Here is a 25,283-nt window from a genome sequence, read left to right on the forward strand (position 1 = left end):
AATATACAAGAATTGTGAGTTAACCCATTGGTAACTATCCGTGTTTATAAAGAATACTCTTATTTTCTCCTCCAGAATACATAAGGGGATTATTATAAGAGGTCAGTCAAGCCGGTGCACTTCCATACCGATTTATTCTTTACTTTGTCACTCATCGATTTTGTCAAATATATATATATATATGAGAGAAAAATAAAAACTCATTTAATATTTAAAATAATATATTATTATAAAAAACATATCTATGTCCACAAGAAAAATATAAAAAAATACAAAATATTTTCTTTTATTTATATGAGAAAATCACATAAATAAGATTTCTTTATATTTACAACGGAGAGACTTGAAAAAAATAATCAGAGGGACCAGAATGACGAGAGATCAGAAAGGGACCAGGCAAAATGATGAGAGATTCAAAATGGTAATGTTAAGGACTGTTAAGTAAATTTACTCTGCTATAGTGCTATCTCTCCGTCTTTATAAATCTATATTTTGAATAACAAGTTTTCTTTTATAGAAATCCGTAAGAGAGATCGCAAGGCTGTGGCTGTGTGATCGCGCTCTCCCTGTGGACTGTGGAGATCGGGGCGGCGATGATGAACAGCAGTTCATCCCAGCACCAACCTTTAGGAGTGAGTAAGAAGAACTTCTTTGATTCTCGATTTTGTTAGCTTTTGTTTTCTTGTTTTAGGGTTCTTTTTTGAATTCATGCATCTGGATCTACGTGTTGATCCATTGTTTTCAAGAAAGATCTGGTAAACGAGGGTATTAGATCCCGATCTTGGTTCCATGGTTAGTGTTGATTGGTTCTTGTTTTCAGGGTTTGACTGTGATTTAACCTATGAATTTTGTGTTTTTTCTTAGGGTTCTACATTAACCCTTGTATCTCCTCATGGCCTTTTTCTCTCTCTCTCTTTCTTCTCGATCCGCTTTTTTGTTCTCATGCCTGGATCTATATCAGAATCTTGAATCCATTTTATCAAGGAACTGAGCCTAAGCTTAGTTCCATGGCCGCTGTTGGTATGAGATCGGTTTTTGTAGGGTTGTGGTCCTACATTAAGGTTTCTGTTCTTATGTCTGGATTTAGATCGGACTCTTGATCCATTTATTGAGAAATAAAGCAATGGGGATATTAGATTGTGTTTTATTTTTAGAAGGTGCTGTGAATTTCTGTACAAAAATCTATAAATCATGATACACTTTATTGATCGTTAGTGTTTCTATGTTATCCTTTTCTATTCTTGATTAGGGTTTTGTTTGTATGAAGGGGTATTGGACATTGTTCTGTTTGTAGGGTTTTCTCAACCAATCTTGATTCCATTTTCTTGTTTAGGATTTGTGTTAACATGCCTAGATTATCCATTCTCTCAAGAAGGGTTGAATAGAACATGCATTAGATCTTTGTTCTTGCTTTTAGGGTTTGGAGCACCTATAATTCATGATTCCATTTGTTGTTCTAACTTACCATTACAGCTCCTGTTTTTTTATCATTATTACTGCGCCTTTTGAAGAACTTTGCTTGTATGTCGAGTTATATCATAAGTCAACTGCAGAAAACCCCAATAATAATGATTTATTACTATGTTTGTTGAGGTTTTTAGTTTGTCCGTGTCCTGTGTTTGATCATTTACCATTTGTGTGTTTTGATAAATTTTGCCTCTTTGATTGGTTGTCCTCATTTAACTAGACAATTGAATAAGTTAACTGCAGCCTGGACAATGTTTATGTACTGTTTAGCGACTTAGAGAACACTGGATGTGTCCTTTATTGATTACAAAACATTCATATCCAAAATTTCTTGGTTTATGAAGTTTTAAATTCTCAGTAGCTTTCTACATGGCACAGTCATTTATGTTCATGAGCTATATCCTGTAAGTTGCACCTGTTTCTCACTTGATTGTTTGAGCTCATTAGGTCAGGTTCCGTAGCTATTTCCTTATCTGGGTCCAGAGCAAGAACTAATCTCTTTAGCATAGTTTTATACGAGTAGAATTACTTGATTGCTTGACAGAATGCTGGAAATCCAAAGTATTATAAACTTAAAATTTGCGCTATCTATTTTTTTTTGTTTTTGTGGGTTGGAGCATAAATTGCCACGAACTCATTGTAAAACTTTAGCTATAAATGGACCTTGATTCACTGATTCAACCTGATATGTATTGTTTTTATATTTCAGGTTAGCAACTTGTTCTCAGGATTTACTCGATTATGCAAAGGTCTCTCTGTGATACTTGTTGGAGGTTATGTTCTACTGCAGATTTTCCCCTCAGCTGCCACATATCTTGCTCTTATCCCTGCTAGGTATGGTTGTCATAAGAACTGCAATTTGAAATAAGTCATTGTCATTTGCCAAATATTAATTTTTATTGAGTAGGTCGCCTGTGGCTCTTATTTACATCATGTTATAACTGTACCTATTAGCATGATCTATGACATTGTGTTCCAACCAAGGTTTTCAGACCCTGACCGGCCATCGACCCGGAGAAGGGTAGGGGTCAGGGGTCGAGGGGTTCAACCGGGTTGAACCGGGGTTGAACCGGGGTCAATAATTTTTATTAAAAATAATATAATTTTTAGTTATATATAATTAAAAAAATTAAATATTGAAGAATAAAAAATAAAAAAATAAAAAACATGAGTTTTAAAAATTTAAGTGAGTATTTTATATAAATAAATATTGAAGTACACCACATTAAAAATGTAAAATACACCCAATAGCATAATAATAAACTAATATAAAATTAATTGAGAAGCATAAAAATATTCACAAAGAAATACACAACTAAAAAATTCATTAAATAATTAAAATAAAAATATTTCATTGGTCTCTCCCTTTCTTAGTTTTATAATTTTACATTATAACCCCCAAACATTAATATATTATAAAAATAAAATAAGAATTAAAAAAATTGGTGCAAACCCGGGTTGATGACCCGGCCGGGTCACCGGGTCACCGGTTCAATCGCCCGGGTTGCCGGTTCAACCCCGGTTTTATCAAAATCCGGTTTTATATATTGAACCGGACCGGTTTTAAGGCCGGGTCCGGGTCAACCCGGTCCGACCGCCCGGTCCGGTCCGGGTCTGAAAACACTGGTTCCAACTGAGTGTACCTTTCTTCAAGCAAATACAGCCCATTGATTAAACAACCAATTTAATGTGAATATCATATATGCCATGGAATAATTTTTTTATATAAGTGATAATTGGCTTGCTTTTGGTTTTAGGTAGATCATATGCTATGATTGTAGCATCATAAACTTTACATATATGGTAGCAGTGGTTGTTCTTGTGTGCTTTTAGGTGATCATGGTATAGAATGTGATTACTTTTGTCTTTAAATCTATCTACAAACTTCTAGATTCTTTAGTTATGATTGTTTACTAATGTGATACGACCATAAAAAATACTTATATTAACCTCTTATTTTCAGGTTGTTATGTGTTATTTTTTGTACTTCATTAAGTATAAATTATGCCAGACACTTCACATCATTATTGCTGGCATTCTTCAGCGTGATTCAATATATATAAAGAGAAGTATCCTCCCAATCCTCAATATAATCTGATTACACTGGATAGAAGTTGCATGTCATTTTGCTTCTTGTCAAAGATATAAGGTGTTTCTATCATAGAAGTTGTTCATTGGCAATTTACATTAATGGACTTCTGTTCTAGATGATTCTCTTTATTTCATTCTCAAATAACAATCCAATTTGTTATTTAGTCAGCAGCAATGTCTCAAAGTTACATGGGTTTTACTTTAGCATAATTTAAATATTTATTTGTTTGTGAGCTTAGTGCCATTAGGAACATCATTACCTCAATCTGTGATATAACTTGGTATCACGGGATGGAATTTGCATTTGTCGTAATCTAAAAACCAAATGTTATCGTCATTGTAGATTCTTCTTTGTCAAATATGCTTGTTGGCCAACTATATGGATGAAGTTGGTGAAGTTGTATTCTTGATGATTCCTTTGATTATCTAGCTGACAAATGTTGTTTATTCAGTTGTTAGCTTAGAAGTTGTGTTTATTGTTTAATTAGTCAAAGCAACAAGACAACTCATGCTTCAGTCTGACAAGACCTAACCCACCTCACTCATACACCATAGGGAAACAGAAAGCTATTATGTGTTATAGCCTCTTTGGTGTCTTAAGCTGTGGATCAATCTGTATTGGGACCCATTGTGCAGTATTGTTTTTGGCAAATTATATATATATATATATATATTTTCAGTGTTTGTATGGGTTATACCTATACGCCTTGCTCAATGGAACTGAGATTACATATTTACTTATGAACTTTATGTTGTTCAGATTAAATTTAGAATTTTATGTTTTATTGTAGGACAATTCCCTTTGTGTGGAACCTTATCACCTCTGGCTACTTCGAACAATCACTTCTTGGGGTATGTTGTACCTTCGATTTCTCTCTATGTTTTGTGGTTATGCTATTGAGTAATGCGATTGGTACAAAATTAACTTCCTATATGGCATTTCCAAATGAATAATAATCATTCCTTAAGAAGATCACATTTCAAGGTAGTCAGATGGATAACAACTCGTTTGGGTGTCTAATTTGTTCATATAGCTTTATTCTATGCTATTTTTTTGTGTTTTTGCTTAGACTTTCTTTCCAAAGAAACTATTCGACAAATTTGTTTCTTTCCATTAATTTTTTTTGTTTCTGAGATACCGGCGTGGTGCATTATTGTAATTTCCTAACTAAATTACAAATAACAAGTATGTTGTCAGTTGATTCTAAACAATGAAGTGTAGAAATGATTCTCATTGATTTTCTCATGTTAATTGACTCCCTTCTGTTCATGTTACGTGCATACCTCGCATTGTCAAGTCCCTCTCCCTTTAACCCACAAGGGTTGGCATACGCAGCATGCATACGTATTGGTGTTGTTTGTTTAAGGTTGGGATAAATTTGAAGTCGGTTTGTCAGTTGCTTCATGCTTGTTTGAATTTTTGTTGAAAGGAAAATTTTAAAAATGATCAATTCAAACAAATTAAAAAACATATTGTGAGATTAAAAATAGAATTTCCTAATTACTAATGGGTATTTATTAATATTGATTTGGGCTTTGTGTTTCCTTTCCATGTTGCCTTTCTTATATTTATGGCTCAGTTTGTATGTGGGGTGTCACTAATGTTAGTCACCCTATCAAAATGAAGATGCTCTCTCTTTTATATTCTGGCAAAGCTCTAGAGGGGTTGTTCTTCAGTTTTTCTCTTGTATTGATCTTTTCCTTCCTATAATAGGTATTTCATACTTCAATGTGAATTATAAGAATATTGTTGACAAACATGTATGTATATACATTTGAAATGATCATAATACTTGAATTATTTATTTATTTATTTAAACCAAGCAATTCTTGTGATTGTTAATTGAATTCTCATGTCATGAATATTTCATAAATGATATGGGACACCAAAAATGTTAGCTTGATAAACCAATGCTACAAATGATGCTTTTTTTTTATGTGTATATTTGCAATAGCATGCTGGTCTTATGATCTTGAAATTGTTACATCCACCATACAGGTAGCAATTAGCACAATTGGTCTTCTCTTTGTCGGGAAGCTGCTGGAACCATTGTGGGGTTCAAAAGAATTCTTGAAGTTCATTTTTGTTGTGAACTTTTTGACTTCAATTTGTGTCTTTGTTACTGCTATTGCATTGTACTACATAAAAAGGGAGGAAAGTTACCTGTAAGTATTTTTGTGTCCCTACTGCTTATCTGCTTAGTTCCCTGTTGTTCATACTTTATTTAGATCATAGACACTTTATTCATTTCACTTCTCTTGCATTATTAAACTCTACTGAAATCAGTGAAATTTATTTGTAACCTAATAAATAAACTCGAGATTTAAACAAAGCATTGATCAGTAAGGTAACATCTCTAAGCATTAGTAAGTGTTTTAGATAATCTTCAAAGATGCTTTTCATGAGCAACGTTCATAAATTATCTCAAATTCTGAGTTGGTTGGTGTTAGATTGAAGATTAGTCTGACTAGATTGTATTTAGCTTAGTGCTGTAGAGTGTAGCACATCTAGCTTTGCATTAATTGATTGTGCTAGGTGCATTAAAGGAGGAAAGATTGACACAACTATAAAAGGCCACTGATCCAGTTGTTTCTATTAAGTCTACATACAGATGCATTTTCTATACACTAAGCTGCTTTCTCTACATGCATCTTGTGGCTCGTTTTCCTAAAATTACTTAGTTCATCTCCTGTATCTTGTGTTTTCAGTTATACACCCATTTCTGGCTTTCATGGGGTTCTTTCAGGGTTCTTGGTTGGCATTAAACAAATTATGCCAGATCAGGAGCTCAGTCTATTCTTCATAATCAAGATCAGGGCAATGGTAGGCATTTTATCTTACCATTATTATTGTTCATGGGTTATTATCTATTTCTAACTGATTAATTTGTTGTTCATCCTTCCCCTCCCAGTGGCTGCCATTGATTGTTGTGTTGATCTCAATAGCTGCCAGTTTCTTTACGACTGATTCAGTGCCTCATGTCCCAATTATATTATTTGGAATTTATATGAGTTGGATCTACCTGCGGTATTTCCAAAGGAAGCCAGAAACAAACCTGAAGGGAGATCCAAGTGATGAGTTCTCATTCTCCAGCTTCTTCCCTGAATTTTTAAGGTGCCATTTTCTCTCATTATTTTATTACTTTGTGTTATAAGAATAATTAAATTGCAATTTGTTGATTGTTTTCTGCAATGGAGCCTGCAGGCCTGTTTTGGAACCTATTGCTTCTTTATTTGATCGCTTGTTGTGCGGGAGATCTGAGGCATCTGGAGAACCAAGGGGTCAGACATTGGGTGGAGCACCATTACCCGGTTCAGATCCAATTGAGGCATCAAGGAGAAGGTATGTTACCAGTACACTGTAAATAGTTTGTTTGTTAAAGCATATTATTCATTTGACGATAAATGAGTATATATTACTGCCATAAGTAAGTGGCTGCTTTTGTGACATGTCTGCAGGCAGCGGGGTGCAAGAGCACTGGAAGAGAGATTAGCAGCTGAGAAGTTATCTGCATCAGGAGAAAGCGGTGAAGAAATGCCTTTGGAAAGTGTTTAAAATTTTATTTGCAGTCGCTTTCGGTTGCCTACCTTGAGGTTTTTTTGTTTTGGGTTTATTGAGTCTTCCAAATGTAATTGCACATCATAATATGCCCTTTCTCTTTATTTTTTATTTGTTGTGGTTTTGTTTGAAACTATAGGTGGAATGGGCGCAGATTGCTTAGATTAAGGGCTTAGTTAAGGGTTAAAAATGGGATCGGGAATTAGATTAGTGGGTAAGATAATCAGGGATAGAAACTAGGGGTGGAGTGGAGTGGGCGGGGCAGTCTAGGAAAAGTGGTTGATTTGGAGAGAGTATAGATTAGGGGTTAGGACCAGCAAGCGGTGCTTAGGTTAGGGTATGAAGGAGGTTGGGGTATATTTAGCGGTGCTGAGGAAGGACCGATTAGGGGTAGCTACGTTAGGGTAGATTTAGGGTCGCTGAGGAACGGTAGAGGTAGACTAGGAGAGAGTAGCCTAGGGGTAGTTAGGTTGGGTTAGATTAGGAATTAGAGTAGAGTAGGGATAGATAAGGGTAGGATATGTCCCTAGAGTACTCTATTAGCCATCGACCCACTAGTCTACCCACCACTTGATCTCACCCTAACCTTTGCCTAACCTTTGAAAATGAATCAAATCAAATTATTGATCGTGTCATAAAGATGAGGATGTTCTAGTCGATCTCAGGTATGAATGTGCGCTTCTAAAAGATCTTTTAAACTGGTTATAGCTCTAAAGCTATAAAAATGACCAGCAAGGAAAAAAAAAAATGCAATGACTAAAATGATGATGAGCAATATCAGTCAATCATAAACTTTGCATTTGTGGATGAAATCCCCAATGGATGAATTAGAATGGCAGTTTCTCGCTGCTGGAAACGAGGTTTTAGGTATAAAAATTCAACTGACCTACGCGCCTCCTCCCTAATACCTGCTAATCACCCTCCCCCCAAAACCAATGTCTAACTTTACCTACCCACCCTTATCTATTCTACCCACCTCTCTCTCTAATATAGGCCCATGTCTACTCTAATAACATAGTAGCACCCATTCTAGCCTAACCTTAACCCTGTGATAACATGCCCAACACATATCTAATTTAATCTAGCCGACTTCGGTCTAAACTTCTCTAGTCCTACACCCCCTAATCTACCTATCTAAACTTTTACCTGTACTACAGGAACTCCGTCTTTTATGTTCTAAAAGGTATTCCTATTCTAGCACCATCTCTTCAAATGTTTACAAACCCTCACTGTTGCCCTGAAATTTAATCCACGAGGGATGATAAACAAAAACAAGCAAAGTATCCACTTAAAAACATAATTAAATAAATAAATAACTTACCAATAGGCAATAATAGTATGACACATGTTTTTACATTGGTGAAAAAACACAACAATTAAGCTGGTTCGTCTCTAATACTCAACAAATTAGAGATGAACCAGCTTAATTCCTACGGTTAGGTAAATAACAAACCTAGACCAAAGAAATGGTGAGAAAAAGAAGAAAAAAAATACAACCTTGGCCTTGGATATTCAACACAACGAATGAAAAGAAAAGATTGAGCTCCTGGTCCCAGCATAGTTTGTCAATACCCAACAAAGAACCCCATGGAAGCCAGAGATGGGTGCAAAACTGAAACACAAAATATACAATAAGTAACTTTAGGAAATAAGGCACACTGAACACAAAGAACATAGCTAGCTACATGTGAAGAAATTGCATCTGCATGTAAATTTAATAAAACAACTAGATTAGTAACCTTTTTATAGTTGTGTCAATCTTTTCTCCTTCAAGGCACCTAACATAATCGATTAAAACAGAAACTAAATGTGCTATACTTAATATCAATAAGCTAGATACAATCTCTAGACCAGATTAATCTTCAATCTAACATCTGACAAGAGATAATTCATGATCTTTGTTATTGAAATATATCTGGAATGCTTATTGATAATTAGAGATGCTACCTTTCAAAGGTTTGCTTAAATCTCAAAGGTATTTATTAGGTTGCAAATAAATTTCACTGATTTTAGTGGAGTTTAACAATGCAATAGAAGGGAAATGAATAAGGAGCGAAAGCTCCCATTAAGAATGAACAAGAGAGAACAGCACAGATAAGCAGTGGGCACATGACGATACTTACATGTAACCTGTAATATAATGCAGTGGCAGTAACAAAGACATGATCTAAGTCAAAAAGTTCACCATAAAAATGAACTTCAAGAACTCCTTTCAAACCCCATAATGGTTGTTCCTCCAGCTTCTTGACAAAAAGAAGACCAATTGTGCTAATCACTACCTGCACAATGGATGCAATAATTTCAAGTTCATGGTAATCAGTCTTTGGTATCTAAGATTCAACATGATTTGGAAATCAAGAAGACAGGATATCACATATCTTTTATTTCCTACCATCATAAGAACAAGTTGACAATGAATGATATCTCATCAACAGACCGGTAAGCATGAGTATAAGCATATGGGTTTATCTAACAAATAATGGAGGTGGTGTTTGGTTGCAACATAACTTGGGGTTTATCTCACCACCTCTAACCAAGAAAGTTTCATGGATAACCGACGTCAGTAATAAATTTTTATTTCAAAATTTAATTAGTTAAATAAACAAAATTTATCAATCAGTATAAATATACATCCATTATTAATTAGAAAAGTATAATTTTAATCTTAATATATTATTTTAATTTGGCCAAGCTTCAGATAGGAAATTTTCCTTCCAAACAAATTTAAACAACCAAATCCCAAACCCAACATACAATAATAGATAACAACCCCCCACTGAACACCATCACAAAGTATGCATGTGAGTGTACACACTTGGAGGCATGCATGCGTTGAACAGAGACTTTAAAAATAAAAGTGATCACATTCTCCTGAATGATTCAGCTAAAAACAAACAAGAACATACATGATTAACACGTGTTATCGTATTGAGGATTGGGAGGATGTCGTTTCTGATGATACCAATGACACAAAAAATAAAGAAATAAATAAATTATGCTAAAAATGTCAGCAGTGCTTAATTTATACCTAAAAAGAAAAGTTAACAGAAGAAGCATTCATGGGTTTTACCAGATTCTAAACATGTATAATTAAAGGCTCTAGAAGATGGTAGATAGCTTTAAGCGCAAAGGTGATCACATTTTTAGCATGATTCACCTAAAAAGCACATAAGCACAACCACTGTTACTTATAATGCTACCATCATATTACATGATCTATCTAACACCAAAGGCATGCCAACTATCAAAGAATGATAAAATTCTTCCATAACATTAAATTGAAAGTTTCATCACTGAATTGTATATTCTTGGATATGAGCACACCAATTGAGAATAAAATGTCATAGATAAATCATGTTAATGGTACACACATGTAGAATACAATGCTATAGATAACTTATACTAATGTGTACAGTCCGTTAAATGAACTTTGAATTTCAAAATCCAAGGGCATCATGCTAACAGTTAGTTGCCGAATGTGATGTAAATAAGACCAAATGGTGATGTAGTCAATAAATAAATATTATCATTTAGCAAATGACAATGACTTATTTCAAGTTGCAGTTATTATGTCTCAACCATACCTGGCAGGGATAACAAAAGAAGTGCAGCTGATGGGAAAATCTGCAGTAGAACATAACCACCAACAAGTATCACAGAGAGACCTTTGCATAATCAAGTAAATCCTGTGAACAGGTTGCCACCCTGAAACTGAAAAACATATATATCCTGCTTAATTGGTGAATCAAGATAAATTTATAGCTACAGTTCTACAATGAGTTTCTTTAATGCACCATCCATATGAGAAAAGAAAAGTATACTGTACAATTGGATAGATCCAACTTTTTCTTCCAGTAGGAAGAAAATGAAAATAATAAAATCAGTTTGCAAGATCATGAGACAATTTATGCTCGAATCCACATAAACAAATAAATACATCACACAAATTTTAAGTTTATAGTACTTTGTATTTCCAGCTTTTTGTCAAGTGGTCAAGTAATTCTATTTATGATAGAATTATGGTAAAGAGATTAGTTCTTACTCTGGAGACAAATTAGGAAATAGTTTCGGAACCTGAACTAGTGTGCTTAAACAATCAAGTGAGAAACTGGTGCGAGTTACAGCATATGCCCCATGATTGTGCCCTCTTGCGCCTACTGAGAATTTAAAACTTCATAAAGACACAATAAATTTCGAATATGAATGTTTTGTTATTAATAAAGGGCCATATCCGGTGTTCTCTAAGTACTATGAACTCATGCACCATACCTAAACTTTGTCCAGCCTAATAGTCAACTTATTCAGTTGTCTAGTAAAAGTGGGATAATCAATCAGAAAAAGATAAAATTTATCAAAATAAATAAAGAAATTATGAAAAGAACAAGCACAGGATGCAGAAAAACTAAAAACCCTCAAAAAAGAAAATCATTATTCTTGGGGTTTTCTACAGTTGACTTTCTGATGATATAACACAACTTACAAGCAAAGTTCTTCAAAACACATGCAGTAATGAAGATATAAAACAGGAGCTACAAGGGCTAAGCTAGAACCCTCATAGCCAACAAACAAAATCAAGAGTTATAGGTGCTTCAAACCCTGAAGGCAAAAACAAGATCTAATGCGTGTTTTACACAACCTTTCTTAAGAGAATGGATAATCCATGCATGTTAACACAAATCCTAAAGGAGAAAAAGGAAGGGTAAGAGGGTATACTCAACAAATGGAATCAAGATTGGTTGAGTTTTTAGATAAAGCAAACCCTACAGACAAGAACAATGTTTAATACCCCTTTGCTCTACTGCTTCAGTTAATGGATCAAGACTGCAATCAAGATCTAGACATGCAAACAAAACCTTAATCAAGAAAAGTAAAAGATAACATAGAAGCACTAGAAATCAATACAGTGGATTTTTTACAGAGTAATACACAAATTGACAGGAACTTCTAAATAAATCACAATCTAATACTCCATTGATTTATTCCTTGATAAATGGATCAGGAATCCACTCTGAAATAGGGCCGAAAACCTATTCAAGAAGAGAAATAAAAAAAAAATTAAATTAAAAAATAAAAAGTAAAAATAAAGACAACATAAGTCACAAGGGCTAATGCAGAACCCTCAAAAGAAGAAAGAAGGGGGAAAAAGGGAAGCAAAATTTATAGGTTAAATCGCAACCAAACCTAGAAATAAGAACTAATCCCTTAGCATGGAACTAAGCTCAGGTAGTACTCCTCGATAAAATAGATTAATACTGGGATCTAGATCCAGGCATAAGAACAAAAACCCTAATCAAGAAGAGAGAAAAATGACAACAAGGGTTAAAAAGGACTATTCTAGAACCCTTAACACAAATATATAAAAACAAACATAATTCACAGGTTAAATAATAATCAAGCCCTAGAAATGATAATCAACCACACACCAACACCGGGAATCCAGGCATAGAGAAAAAAAAAATATTCAATAACAGAGAGCAAAAACCCCTAATCAAGAAGAGAGGGGGGACAATGACAATAAGGGCTACAAGGATTACTGACAAAAATATATAAACATAATCATAATTCATAGGTTAAACAATAATCAAACCCTAGAAACAACAACCGATCTCAGACCAACAACATGAAACTAAGATCAGGCTCTGTTCCTTGATAAAATGGATCAAGACTCTGATCTAGATCCAAGAATAAGAACAAAAACGCGAATCGAGAAGAGAGAAAAAAGGACAACGGGGTTACAAGGGCCAATGTAAGAAAAAAAATAAGCATAATTCATAGATTAAATCACATTCAAACCCTAAAAACAAGAACCAATCTCATACCAACGCTGGCCCATGGAACTAAGCACCGGATCTAATAGAACCCTTGAAAAGAATGGATCAAAACGTAGATCTGGACGCATGAAAACACGCAAGAACCCTAAATCAAGAAAACAGAAGAGAACGAAATCGAGAATCGAGAAGTTCAGCGTACTCACTCCCAAGGGTTGGCGCCGGGATGAACTGCTGCCCATCTTCTCCAGCGTCTCCGCACCATCTCTCCGAAGTGGCGCTCTGTTTGAATGACTTCCAGAAGGTGAAGGGGTGGCGTTTTATAGAACGTAATGGTAAATTTACAATTGAGTCCTCGGGGGTTTCAATTCACTTCATTCAGTCCTAAATTTATAAATGTACGGAAAAAAAGTAAAAAATACTTCCCTTCGTCTATTTTACAAATATCCCCTTTGTTTTTAAAATTTCAAAAAACTCTGGGCTGATAAAACTAGCCAAATAGATTTTCTATAACTGTAAAAATAAAATTGCATAACTTTGTCATCATTTAAATTTGAAATTCACTTTTGAAGTAATTTGTGATATTCGATTTACTTAACCTCTCTCTCTCTCTCTCTCTCTCTTCTTAATGCTCCCAAGATCCTTTTTGTTGTTCATCTCAATAATTTTTAAGTTCAATTTGCATTGCATATAACTGATATAAACTATTCTTCCCTTATAATTAGAATCCACTTGGATGATGTGTTGTGAAAAAACAAAAATGACATTCATTTACTTATTTTTCATTCTTTTTTTCACAAGTATGCATTTATAGTATAATTTTTTTGAAAAAAAAATTCAATGGATAAGTCATTAATTTATTAAATAGTGAACGATATAATCCATGTATTTTTATTTTGAAGTTTTAATTTTATGAATTTACTGTGCAATGTGCATTTATTGTATAGATTTTAGACTTCTAGTTCAATTTTGTTTAAATTTATGCACAAAAAAACTCGATTTTGAACTTAATTACTTGAATGATGCCTGTATAATTATTATCCCTAAATTATCAATTTTTATATTATTGTAAAAAAAGTGTAAATATAATACATAGTAGAATAAAGGTCATGGTCATTAATGAATGTATAATATATACCAAATTAAATAGGAGTTTAAAATTGAATAGTAGCTATCAAATTAATTGGGAGAATTTTTATATTTATTGTAAAAAGGTGTAAATATAATACATAATAGAACGAAAGGTCATGGTTATCGAAGGAATATATAGTATATACCAAATTAAATAGTAGTCTAAAATTAAATAGTAGCTATCAAATTAAATGTTTGGATGTTTTACAAAGTGGTCCGAGTTTATATGTAAATATCTAAATAATTTTCTTCTCTGGTATAAGAATATTTTGAAATCACGTTACAAAGAGTGATCCAAATGCCATTTGTATATTTGTAATTGACCATATTTTTGTAGTATGAAAAAAATGAATAATATCAAATTTTATAATTAAGTATTATAAAAAATCAAACTATACAGATAAAGTAACATATGATAATCCAATTTGCAACAAATAACCATCTATCTTTTTAAAATATAAAGTACACAATAAAATGTCAACCTATAGAATATTTAGAAATTAAATTGTTGGCAAACCACTCCTTATTTGACAATCTACCCTAAATTGTAGTAATGATAAAAATATATATATTTGTAATATATAAAAGAGAATTTTCAATAAGTATCATTGGTCCACTTTAATAAAAAAATAATAATATCATTGGTGTAATAAATCAGTGGTTTTCACTTTATTAAAAAAAATATATATATATAGCATTGGTACAAATAAAAATTCCAAGGGGGAAGGCACTAAAAACCAAGGGCACACTATATAAAACAGAAAAGAGGATTAGGCAAGCAATGAGAATTTTGGGTAACAAATCTAAGTCATCCACCGAGAAAGGTAGGCCAGGTCTCTTCATCCATAACACGTCTAGTCTCATTCAAGTCCCCTTAAATACCTTTGCCACGTGTGCGGCCAAAATTTATTCCAAACCCCCTTTTGTTTTGTTTAGTTATTTTTTTATTTTTTATTTATTAAAACAAAGGAACAAAAGCAAAACAAAAGAAAAGAAAAGCAGGTGCCTCTTTGCAATTTGGATCCGATACATATATATATATATATATATAACAATAAACTACATGCTATTGCATTAAGCAATAGGTTTACTTTATAGAGAATATATTTATTATCCTATGTTAAATAATTCATAAATTTTTATTATGTTAAATAGTTTGCTACAAGTATAAATAACAATACAAATATACAAATAAATATATTTTAAAAAAGAAGAAAAAAATTATTTTTTACATAATTAAAATGTTAAAAATCCATATGATAATTTATACACATATAACTCTGTATAAATATTATATTAGAATATATATATTTACTAGCTAATAACTCATAGCTAATTTACTAGCTAATAACTCTAAATAACCCAACCATTGTTGGCAGAGACGATTGGATTTTGAAAAATGCTTAATTGGTTAAAAGTTTTTTATACCTCAAATGTCTCCTTAGAATCTGATTGCTTATAACTTATTCAAGCTCTATCTCAGACTCACGAGAATAGTTTGTATTTTTTTGATATTATTGGTGATTGTCAGACATTGCTTAAGAAATTATCTTCCTTGTATTATTTTACATGAGCAGTGAATTTATAAAGTGCCCATCAAAAACGGTTTTTCTCTCATTTTTCTCTATATAGTATCTTTTTGAATGATATTGAATAAAAGTCCTTATTTCATTCCAAATATATATATAGGCTAAACATCATCTGCGGACGGTCCACAGATGATGTACAGTAACTTTAATAGGATTAGTCGACCGTGATTGATTCAGTTACTGTGCTGAGATTCAGTTACTGTGCACTATTTATAAGCACAGTAAAAAAATAGGATGCACAGTGTTTTAACATCAAAACCTTCATTTATATATATATATGAGGAAATTTTGAGCTTTCTAAGGGGTATATATGCGAAGACGACAAAAAAGGAAAAAAATTTACGCGTTGGCAACGGAATCCCTTACAGTGCCTGATCTCGGTGGAGTTTTTACGCAACCCCCCCGCACTCTCTCTCTCCCACTCGGTCTCTCTCATCCTCTCCGGAGACAACCATAGGCCTCCAGATCATGCGTTTCTAGGGTTTCGGATCAGCTTTCCCGCCATTGAATTCAAGATCGAAGCTTTATCTCTCAACCTTTTGATCATCATCCTCATGGGCAACACCGGGAGCAGCGGCAACGGCCGTCGGAGAAATTCTCACCATCATCACCACCACCACCACCACCATCCGCCTAGCCCACCTCCACCGCTCAATCCCCAGCAAGCGCAAGAGATCCCTGCCAATCGCTTATATGCCTATACGCCCTCGTATCCTCCCACCAACCACAACCCCAACGCTCAACATTACTACCAGTACACCGCCTTCTACCCGCCGGCCCCTCCGGCGATGCCCGTGCCGCTGCCAGCCCCGTTCGACAACCATCACCGTGGAGACATCCACGAATGGGCTCCGGCAGTGGTTGGGGGGCGGTATCCCATGCCCCCGGTGTCGGCTCCCTCTCCCGCGCCCTATGTTGAGCATCAGAAGGCTGTGACTATCCGAAATGACATCAACCTCAAGAAGGAGACGCTTAGGGTTGAGCCTGATGAACAGAACCCTGGAAAGTTTCTCGTCGCTTTCACGTTCGATGCTACTGTTGCTGGGAGGTGAATTCCATGTCTTCTCTTTCCTATACCGCTACCTGATTACTGATTGTTACTGCTTAGCTTCGATAATTTTGGATTCATGGTTTTAAGTTGTTAATTGAAGGTCACGTAGATCTATCTGCGTGGAAGCATGGTTGGAGTCCAATTCTAGGCTCTTTTATTTATATTGAGGATTGCTGTGTGATCTAATTGGATCTATTGTGCTATTTCTATTGCTGAATTTCTTGTTTCTGGATGTGCTTTAAACGTGCAGATCTTATCTTAGGTGATGATCCAGTCTTTCTAGGAGTAGAGAAGCATACGTCTCTGCCTTTTTTATTGTAAATCTTGAAAAACTGTGAATATCTTTAGCGTGGTTTTGCGTAGTTGACTTTATTGGGAGCTTCTTTCATGGAAATATTTTCTGGTTTCAATACATTTGTCTGGTCAAATTCAATCTAAGGAGACCAGTTTTCCATAGCATCTTTGATCGGATAGTGATGCTGTGCCCTTCCTTAGGAAGGAGTGACTTATCATCCGACTTTGACTGGCTTCAGCCTATTTAGAAATTTCATTTTGGAAACATATGTTAGTCACATGATACTGTGACTGTGATCCATGACCGCGATTTATCTGGTCCACAAAGCCACAGAATGCACATGGAAAATTTCGACTTGCTTGAATCTTCGTGAATAGTTGATGGTGAAATGGTGAAACTGATTTTTTTTTTTTTTACTTTTGAAGATTTGAAAAGAAAAAGCGTATTTTATGCTGTGTGTATGATTTTAAGCTTAAATTCAATGATGGCATTCTGTTTGTGTGTTCCCCTATTTTTTTTTTCTCAGTATTTGATATCTTCCATGTTTAAACAGCATCGCTGTTCTTTTCTTTGCAAAAGAAGAGCTTGATTGCAACCTTGTTGCCACAAAGGACAGCCTTGAGCCAATCACTGTTCATTTTAAGGCAGGCTTGGGGCAGAAGTTTAGACAGCCTTGCGGCACTGGAATTGATTTCTCTATGTTTGACAAATCAGAGCTTACGGTAGAAGGAGATGCAGAGGTGTATCCATTAGCTGTAAAAGCGGAAGCATCTCTATCTGACCAAGAATCATCAGGTGATAACGAGAGTACAGGAACCCCAAACTCTCAGATTACACAGGCTATGTTTGTAAAGAAGGAGAACGGTGACTATCAGGTTCGTGTGCTGAAGCAGATACTCTGGGTTAATGGCACTAGATATGAATTGCAGGAGATATATGGCATAGGAAATTCAGTCGAAGGTGACTTTGATGGGAATGATCCTGGGAAAGAATGTGTAATATGCCTGTCTGAACCACGAGATACAGCTGTGCTACCATGCAGACATATGGTAATTCAATCTCTCATAAACTTCGTGACTAGGTTTATCTTCCTTGACTTGTGCTTTTGGTTTATTAATTAAGATTATGATACTGGATATCTCCAAGGGCTCTTGTATTCTATTATGCATCATGGTTCTTTTAATGAATTATATTATAAATTAATTGTGTTTTAAAAATTTTATGTTTCGCGGGTTAGTATGACGGTAAAATTCGATCCAGTCCATATCTATTCTCAATGCAATCCCGTCTTCCTTGGCCTATGTTTATCATTTGTATATGTGGAATTCTATGCAGCTGTTTCAGTAGTCTTTTTGTTATTGGCGTGCATTCATTATTTTATTTGTGTTCTGATTTCATAAGATCTTGATGGCATAATATCTTGCTGCTGGTTCTGTCAGTTCTAGTATTTAACACATATCTCCCATTTGAGAAATGTTCTTGGTGATTGATTGAACACAGGTGCTGGTCCAAGTGGATTATTCATCATTTCCGCTTGTTCTTCTATATTTCATTGATGTGTATTTGCCATTAGTATTCAGCTTATTATGCATTTCCATTCATCCTCATTCATCATTTTTGGACAACTTAATTTTTCACATTTCTGCAAGTCTTCCATCATGGGCACACAAACAAGGGAATCTGCATAAATTCCCCTGGAAACTTGACATGATTCATGTGATAAATCATATCATTCCAGTAATCTGAAATCTACCCTCATCAATGTTTGATCTTGATCATAGCAATAGATAAAAGATATTGTTCACTTGTTGAGCTCTCTTATGCTATTGTGATCGGTCATTTGTCATGTGTATTTGTTACCTCTAATATTTATCTTTAAGATGCAGATTGGGTGGCATGTGTGAGCGCCTGTTTTCTCCTTTCTCTCGCATTTAAGATAATGTACACAATCGTGTTTTAACTATGTCGAGCTAATGTATGGACATTGTCTTTCTTTGCAGTGCATGTGCAGTGGATGTGCAAAAGTTTTAAGATTTCAGACAAACCGATGCCCTATATGCAGGCAGCCGGTTGAGCGGCTATTAGAAATAAAGGTCAACAGGGCTGAGGAGCAAAATGAGGCAGAAAGTTGATTGAAGCATGCATCGCTTACTGGCCATCCTGTTTCTACAAAGCTTAAAATAAGTGGCCCATATATGATATAACATTTCTTATGATTGTCTGTTTGGTTTGGCCATAATCTTTGCAGTGTGCAAGTGCTAAAGATTCTATTGTTCCAATCATTTGTATATTCTGCACGTCTTTAGTTTTCAGGTTGGTTCTTGAGAGCTTAGAAGTTCTTGCAATGTCGCTCCAGGTATTGAAGAACAGTAGATCAAAGCACCTCCTTTTGGTGCTTCTTTGCCGTACTATTAGTTATTGACTTTCTGGTTTAGGGTCTTGATACATTCACCCAATGTACACAAAAACATTTACTGGTGTGTGGCCTGTGCTGAAGCCCAACCCTAACTGTGAATTATATCTTCTTGTATTCCAAATTTGATTGTTGTGGTATTCCTATTTTCTAGCAATAACAATATCTATTTTCCTTTCATTTTCTTTTGGCAGGTAAACAATAGCATATCTTAATATCTTCGCATGTGTTATTGGTAGACATCTTCTTTGGTTACAATTTAAAATTCCTTATTAAAACTTTAAAAAAAAAAAATCAATTGGAACTCCAATACAACACATGAAAATCATGCTGTTAAAATAGAAGGGCATATTTTGGAGTGGTTGGTGAATGAGTTCCGAGAAAGTCATAGTTGGGGTTTGGTAAAAGGTTAGTGGATGCAAACGCCCCTATCTTTCATCGCTGTCCGGTCAACTGAATCCTTCATTTGGTTCAATCAGACCGGGTCCACTATCATATCACTGCTTTTATTCATTTATTTATTTATTTATTAAAATAATAATTTTGTAAAACAAAGTTTGAGAGTGAACCAATTTAATGTTTCTTATTTCTATAATAATAATAATAATAATAAAGAAAATGAAAACGGGCTTGGTTCAGTGATTCCGGTCTGAACCAACCCATTCCCTGCTCGAATTTGGTTGGTGGCGCTCCCTTTCCTATATTTATCATTCTTCTTTTCTCTCGTTTTGCCACCAAACTCTCTCTTTTCTCTTCTCCGGTGTAGAGAAGCAGAGGGGAAGAAGTAGAGATTGAGATGGCTGCATCGACGTCGTCTCTGGCTTCCAAGGTTGGCTCTGGCCTCGGCTTTCAGCGCTCTGAGCTCCGGGGGCTGCCGCCTCCTTCCGTCCAGATCTCGATCCAACGCCACTCACGCCCTTCCAGAAGGCTGGGTAAGAACTCTTTCTGGTTTCTTTGTTTCGGCCTCTTGTTTGATCTATATCTTAAACTTTCTGTGTTTTTTTGTTTTAGTTTACATGAAGCGAAAACTAAAAAATTAGCAATTTTGTGATTGTCTTATGATCTCTTTGCCTCGTTTTATCTATGTTGAATTTGATTGAGAAAGATTGGATTTTTTGTTTTGTTTAAGTGATATCTTGTGAATTTGATATATTTACTTGAACTGAAGACTTGAATTTTGGGAATATTGTGATGTTTCTATGATCGTGAGCAGAGGTCAAAGCTATTGGTAATGTGTTTGGAAATTTCTTCCGGGTTGCAACTTATGGAGAATCTCATGGAGGTGGTGTTGGTTGTACTATCAGTGGATGCCCTCCTAGACTTCCCATATCTGAAGCTGATATGCAAGTGGAGCTCGACAGAAGGTCTTGTTCTTCCCTTATGGAATATGGATTTCTCTTTTTCTGTCTTGATTTTGTTGTCTCATGTTTGTGAATGTTCATCTTCAGGAGGCCCGGGCAAAGCCGGATAACCACGCCAAGGAAGGAGACTGATACGTGCAAGATTCTTTCTGGGGTTGCTGATGGTCTGTTTATGTCCATGTTTTTTTGTGTGGTTTTCTGTTTGTGCTTTGCATTATCAGTAGTGGCAATTGAGGCCTTTTTTTGTTGTTCGAATTGTGTCTGATCTGTGTTTTCTGTTTCAGGAATGACTACTGGAACTCCAATTCATGTTTTTGTGCCAAATACTGATCAAAGAGGGCATGTGAGTATACAAGGATCTTCTGTGACTATTTGTAATTGTGTTAATCTACATGGTTTAAACTATACAATGCTACATCATGATTATTAGCTTGTGTTAACCATAGATTTTTTTTTCCTTTTTTGCCCAAATCATCTGGCAGTATGATTTTGTACAATGTTTATAAAAATCTAGCTGCATTTGTCACTTTCTTTTTCTAAATATGCTGACTTTTTGGTCTTCGGCTTATTATTCTGTAAGCGATATTCCTCAATGATTTTTGTAAATTGATTAGTTTCATTTGTATAAGCATGAAAGTTATGTGATTTGGAGCAAACATTTACATTTGATGTTACATGGGTATGGTATGTCCTAAGAGCTGGTTGCATAGTTCATTCTAAAGATCTTCAAATGGCCCCAAACATTAGTCTTGATATTAGAAATGTATTTTATCTACCCATTTGAAGTCTATCCATACTACCTTCCTTAACATTCTGTAATTTTATCAATGCGGATGTTATTTCCTCCTCTCTTTTGATTGATTTGATTTTCCTTGATCCTTAAGGTTCTCAACTTGATGGTTTTACAGGATTACAAGGAAATGTCATCGGCATACAGGCCTTCTCATGCAGATGCAACATATGATTTTAAATATGGTTTGAGATCAGTTCAGGTATCTCCTTGTTAACAGTTCTCTCAGATGAAAGGCCTGCACCTTTATTCTTTAAGCATGCACTTTTCTTTACTAGGTTTTAGAGGATATCTGTCTGTTAGAGGCCTGGGTAAATTACTGATCCTTTAATAAGTTTTAACATACCTGGTGTTTTATGGAATTTAAGGGTGGTGGGAGATCATCGGCGAGAGAAACCATTGGAAGAGTTGCAGCTGGAGCTGTTGCAAAGAAAATTCTGAAGTTGAGAACCGGAACAGAGGTGAGGTTCAGCATGCATGTGTTTTTTTTTTTTTAATGGATGCATTATAAAGTTCCAGTGTCAGACATGCAACACAAATATGTATCAATCATGGTTGGTTGCAACGGTTATTTTTTCTTTCTAGGTTTTGTTCTTTCTTTCTATGAAAAATTGCTTTCTTTATTTGCTGAAAATTTTAAAACTGTTTCTGCACTATGTTATTCTAATCCATTAATATAGCTTATACTGAAGTGCATTAAAGGGTTGGAGGACGCAACCTCCTTGATCTGTAATTATTATGACTTTCTTGTCTTTTTACTTTTTTTCATTTCATGATTTCATGCTAATCTCATGAAGTGTTTATATATGAAACATTCAATTTTTAGCCAGGGATAAAATTGAGTAAATTAAAAATATAAGAAATAAAAAATGTTGATTAAAATCTCATATTTAGCTTCATCATTTCGCTTATAATGTCCTAAATTTTATTGCCGGTCTACATTATTAATATCTATGAGTTTTTTTTTTGTTCCTAGATATTGGCCTATGTTTCTCGAGTCCATCAAGTTGAACTTCCAGAAGGGTTGGTTGACAATGAGACCGTGACATATGAGCAGGCATGTGGTTGCAATTTATCTTCAGCATAATAAATTATGTTCTATTCCATACACTTTGTTAAATCTTTCCCTTTAATGTTTACCAGATAGAGAGTAATATTGTGAGGTGCCCTGATCCTGAGTATGCTCAAAAGATGATTGATGCAATTGATGCTGTTCGTGTGAGAGGGGACTCTGTCGGCGGTATCGTCACTTGCATTGCAAGAAATGTTCCACGTGTAAGAGTTTCAACCATTTCAATATTTAACCTTTTTGTTAACCCGGTGATTTGGGTAATTAGAGTATTGATCTTTTCTTCATATTACCTTCATTCATTTTCTGATCTCTCCTATTTTAATTATAATCTGAGCAAATATGGTATAACACCACAACTTCATTGCAAGCTAAATAAATAACATCCGTTTTTTTTTGGTATGGCATCAGGGGCTCGGATCTCCGGTCTTTGATAAGCTGGAGGCTGATCTGGCAAAAGCTGCATTATCGTTGCCTGCTACCAAGGGATTTGAATTTGGCAGTGGGTTTGCAGGTAGTGTGAACTAAAAAATAATGATAATTGAATTTGTGTTTGAATATCTTTTTTAAGTGGATGAAATATGACTAAATGTTGTTTACTATTGGCCTCTAACTGTTAAATTGTTCTAATCCATGTAGGTACTCTTTTGACTGGGAGTGAGCACAATGATGAGTTCTATACCGATGCAAATGGAAACATCCGAACAAGAACAAATAGATCTGGTGGTATTCAGGTTTGTTTTACTTGTCCCTATTTCATATCTTCTCATTAGAGCAATACGACATCATAAATTACCTTAAAACATTCTTGTTCGTCTTTCTAAATTGGAGTTTGATGTGTGAAGGGGGGAATCTCGAATGGAGAGACCATATACATGAGAATTGCTTTCAAGCCAACATCTACTATAGGGGTAAGCTGCCAGTTTGTTTTCCGTAAATATACCATTTCCTTTTGAACACTGTAGGGAAAATTTGTATAGAATTAAATATTATGTTTTAATCTTTGATGTGTAACAATTCATATTCAATAACGTCATCATCCTGAGTAAAATCACTCAGTTTGGATGTGATTAATATGGAAGAGATTTTGTTCTTGTTCATGCAAATAGTATATTACCCTCTTGTTAGATATTCTTGGCTCTGATTTTATCAACAATGTAGTCTTAAATGCAATTTAATCTTCTTTACAGAAAAAGCAGAATACTGTGACGAGGGATAGGCAGGAAACTGAACTGATAGCAAGGGGCCGTCACGATCCTTGTGTTGTCCCTCGAGGTATGTTGCCATTTTCAGTAGCTAAAGCTTAGCAAATATCAACCGTTTTCTTGAATAATAGCATATAGAGATCATCATTTACGCGGTTGTTCTTTGCTCCTTCACAGCCGTTCCTATGGTGGAATCAATGGTGGCGCTTGTGCTGGTGGATCAACTGATGGCACACCTAGCACAATGCGAGATGTTCCCCGTCAACCCGGCCTTTCAAGATCCTATTAATCCTGCTGCCCATGAATCCCTTCCTCATTCCCAAGCTCACTTAAATGGATTTCTTTTAGAACTTTATTATTGTTGTATTTTATTGTTTGTGGCATCTCCGGACAAAGCCCATCCAAAGAGTGTATCAAGGAAAGTAGTAGGTAAAAAACTACAACTGTTGAGTTTCAGTATTTTGTGGTGTTTGTATCAGAAATAAATTTGGAAACTTTATAAGCTAATAAATCCCAATGTGTTTGATAATTGTCCATTCTTAGATGATACAAGATTTGAAATCCTTTTTCAAGTTTTGTATAGAATATATTTCCTCTCCAATGGGCATCTTCATGTCTTTATAAACAGTCTTTATAATAATAATAATAATAATATATTGTTATCAATATACCATCCCATGATGTGCTTAGTTTTGTTTGCATCTTTTTCTGTCTTTGTTTTTATCTTTATCAATGTCTTTGTAGAGAGGTCAAGTTGAAACTTGAAAGACAGTCACTACACAAGTTGTTGTTTGGTTTGGTGATGGTGAAGGACTAGAACTACAAGTTAGATTGATAAATTAATCATAGTACAGTGTGAGGAATTATTTTGGATTAATGACTCAACAACCAGACAACCTTCCCCTATGGGCTACGGCTCTTGCTTGACTTTGAGTGGTTCACATGCCACACTCCAAACTCCAATGAAACTCTTTTCAATTTGAAATTCTAAAAAGCTACTTAGCTCCATTATATACCAATTATCTTTCTTTTATCATTATCATTATCATTATCATGCATGTGTGTATATACATATATATGGTCATGACAAGTGGAGAAAAAACATGTTATATGAAACATGAAAGAGGAGAGGGAAAAAAAACAGGACACATAGGTAACACATATTATATATATATAGGTATTAATTTTTTAAACAGTTTTTCTATTTTTTTAAATTTATTCTTTTAGTCTCTTTATTTAATCATGTTTATCCCCCATAAACTCAAAATTCTAACCCTAAATCATTAAAAGAAAAACCGACATGACTCATTTAAACATAGTAGAGAAACTGAAAAAAAGTTATAATTTAAAAGTAAGAGATTAAAAGAGTAGATTCAAAAAAAAAAAAATAGAGGGACTTTTCATAGAATTATATATATATATATATATGTTGTTCCAGACTATCTAAATACAAAGATTGATAAAAATCGGTGAGAATTCTGTATTCAAATCAAA

At 34.6% G+C, this 25,283-nt stretch overlaps 4 protein-coding genes across 7 annotated transcripts; 3 read left to right on the top strand and 1 right to left on the bottom strand.

Moving 5' to 3' along the window:
* The first annotated feature begins 496 nt into the window (after positions 1-496).
* Positions 497-7,228, top strand: LOC120276298 (rhomboid-like protein 19). Its single transcript, XM_039283017.1, has 8 exons — positions 497-632; positions 2,177-2,301; positions 4,350-4,410; positions 5,558-5,724; positions 6,268-6,382; positions 6,471-6,673; positions 6,764-6,901; positions 7,018-7,228. Exons 1-8 carry the CDS (start codon positions 594-596, stop codon positions 7,112-7,114), a joined length of 945 nt encoding a protein of 314 aa, XP_039138951.1. The 5' UTR covers positions 497-593; the 3' UTR covers positions 7,115-7,228.
* Positions 7,229-8,405: 1,177 nt separating this feature from the next.
* LOC120275191 (rhomboid-like protein 19) lies at positions 8,406-13,199 on the bottom strand. Of its 4 annotated transcripts, none has more exons than XR_005541079.1 (5): positions 13,092-13,184; positions 12,044-12,144; positions 10,702-10,828; positions 9,241-9,396; positions 8,406-8,729 (listed from the first exon to the last, which is right to left on the bottom strand). XR_005541079.1 is itself a non-coding variant. In XM_039281713.1 (5 exons), exons 3-5 carry the CDS (start codon positions 10,753-10,755, stop codon positions 8,571-8,573), a joined length of 369 nt encoding a protein of 122 aa, XP_039137647.1. In that variant the 5' UTR covers positions 10,756-10,828; positions 12,085-12,144; positions 13,092-13,184; the 3' UTR covers positions 8,406-8,570. The 4 variants fall into 4 exon arrangements, 3 of the variants coding, with proteins under 3 accessions (XP_039137647.1, XP_039137646.1, XP_039137645.1); XM_039281713.1 differs by having other exon boundaries at positions 12,085-12,144; XM_039281712.1 differs by lacking the exon at positions 12,044-12,144 and adding an exon at positions 12,937-13,006.
* Positions 13,200-15,941: 2,742 nt separating this feature from the next.
* Positions 15,942-19,488, top strand: LOC120275428 (probable E3 ubiquitin-protein ligase LUL2). Its single transcript, XM_039281997.1, has 3 exons — positions 15,942-16,653; positions 17,505-18,000; positions 18,952-19,488. Exons 1-3 carry the CDS (start codon positions 16,160-16,162, stop codon positions 19,081-19,083), a joined length of 1,122 nt encoding a protein of 373 aa, XP_039137931.1. The 5' UTR covers positions 15,942-16,159; the 3' UTR covers positions 19,084-19,488.
* A 597-nt stretch (positions 19,489-20,085) lies between these two features.
* Positions 20,086-24,318, top strand: LOC120275427 (chorismate synthase 1, chloroplastic). The gene is made up of 13 exons (XM_039281996.1): positions 20,086-20,296; positions 20,578-20,728; positions 20,813-20,889; positions 21,010-21,068; positions 21,634-21,717; positions 21,884-21,976; positions 22,492-22,572; positions 22,659-22,790; positions 22,996-23,098; positions 23,224-23,318; positions 23,430-23,495; positions 23,775-23,859; positions 23,967-24,318. Exons 1-13 carry the CDS (start codon positions 20,161-20,163, stop codon positions 24,272-24,274), a joined length of 1,470 nt encoding a protein of 489 aa, XP_039137930.1. The 5' UTR covers positions 20,086-20,160; the 3' UTR covers positions 24,275-24,318.
* Positions 24,319-25,283: the final 965 nt, after the last annotated feature.

This window comes from Dioscorea cayenensis, chromosome 14, assembly GCF_009730915.1.
Source record: "Dioscorea cayenensis subsp. rotundata cultivar TDr96_F1 chromosome 14, TDr96_F1_v2_PseudoChromosome.rev07_lg8_w22 25.fasta, whole genome shotgun sequence".
Lineage (NCBI taxonomy): Eukaryota > Viridiplantae > Streptophyta > Magnoliopsida > Dioscoreales > Dioscoreaceae > Dioscorea > Dioscorea cayenensis.

Coding starts and splice junctions, on each gene's coding strand:
- LOC120275191 (XM_039281711.1), bottom strand. CDS start 10,755: ATGTTCTACTGCAGATTTTCCCATCAGCTGCACTTCTTTTGTTATCCC. Junction 9,397..10,701: donor TCTTTTGTTATCCCTGCCAG/GTATGGTTGAGA, acceptor TCCATTGTGCAG/GTAGTGATTAGCACAATTGG. Junction 8,730..9,240: donor CATTATATTACAGGTTACAT/GTAAGTATCGTC, acceptor TTTGTGTTTCAG/TTTTGCACCCATCTCTGGCT.
- LOC120275428 (XM_039281997.1), top strand. CDS start 16,160: ATGGGCAACACCGGGAGCAGCGGCAACGGCCGTCGGAGAAATTCTCAC. Junction 16,654..17,504: donor GATGCTACTGTTGCTGGGAG/GTGAATTCCATG, acceptor ATGTTTAAACAG/CATCGCTGTTCTTTTCTTTG. Junction 18,001..18,951: donor TGCTACCATGCAGACATATG/GTAATTCAATCT, acceptor CTTTCTTTGCAG/TGCATGTGCAGTGGATGTGC.
- LOC120275427 (XM_039281996.1), top strand. CDS start 20,161: ATGGCTGCATCGACGTCGTCTCTGGCTTCCAAGGTTGGCTCTGGCCTC. Junction 20,297..20,577: donor ACGCCCTTCCAGAAGGCTGG/GTAAGAACTCTT, acceptor GATCGTGAGCAG/AGGTCAAAGCTATTGGTAAT. Junction 23,496..23,774: donor AGCCAACATCTACTATAGGG/GTAAGCTGCCAG, acceptor TCTTCTTTACAG/AAAAAGCAGAATACTGTGAC.
- LOC120276298 (XM_039283017.1), top strand. CDS start 594: ATGATGAACAGCAGTTCATCCCAGCACCAACCTTTAGGA. Junction 4,411..5,557: donor TCGAACAATCACTTCTTGGG/GTATGTTGTACC, acceptor TCCACCATACAG/GTAGCAATTAGCACAATTGG. Junction 6,383..6,470: donor TAATCAAGATCAGGGCAATG/GTAGGCATTTTA, acceptor TTCCCCTCCCAG/TGGCTGCCATTGATTGTTGT.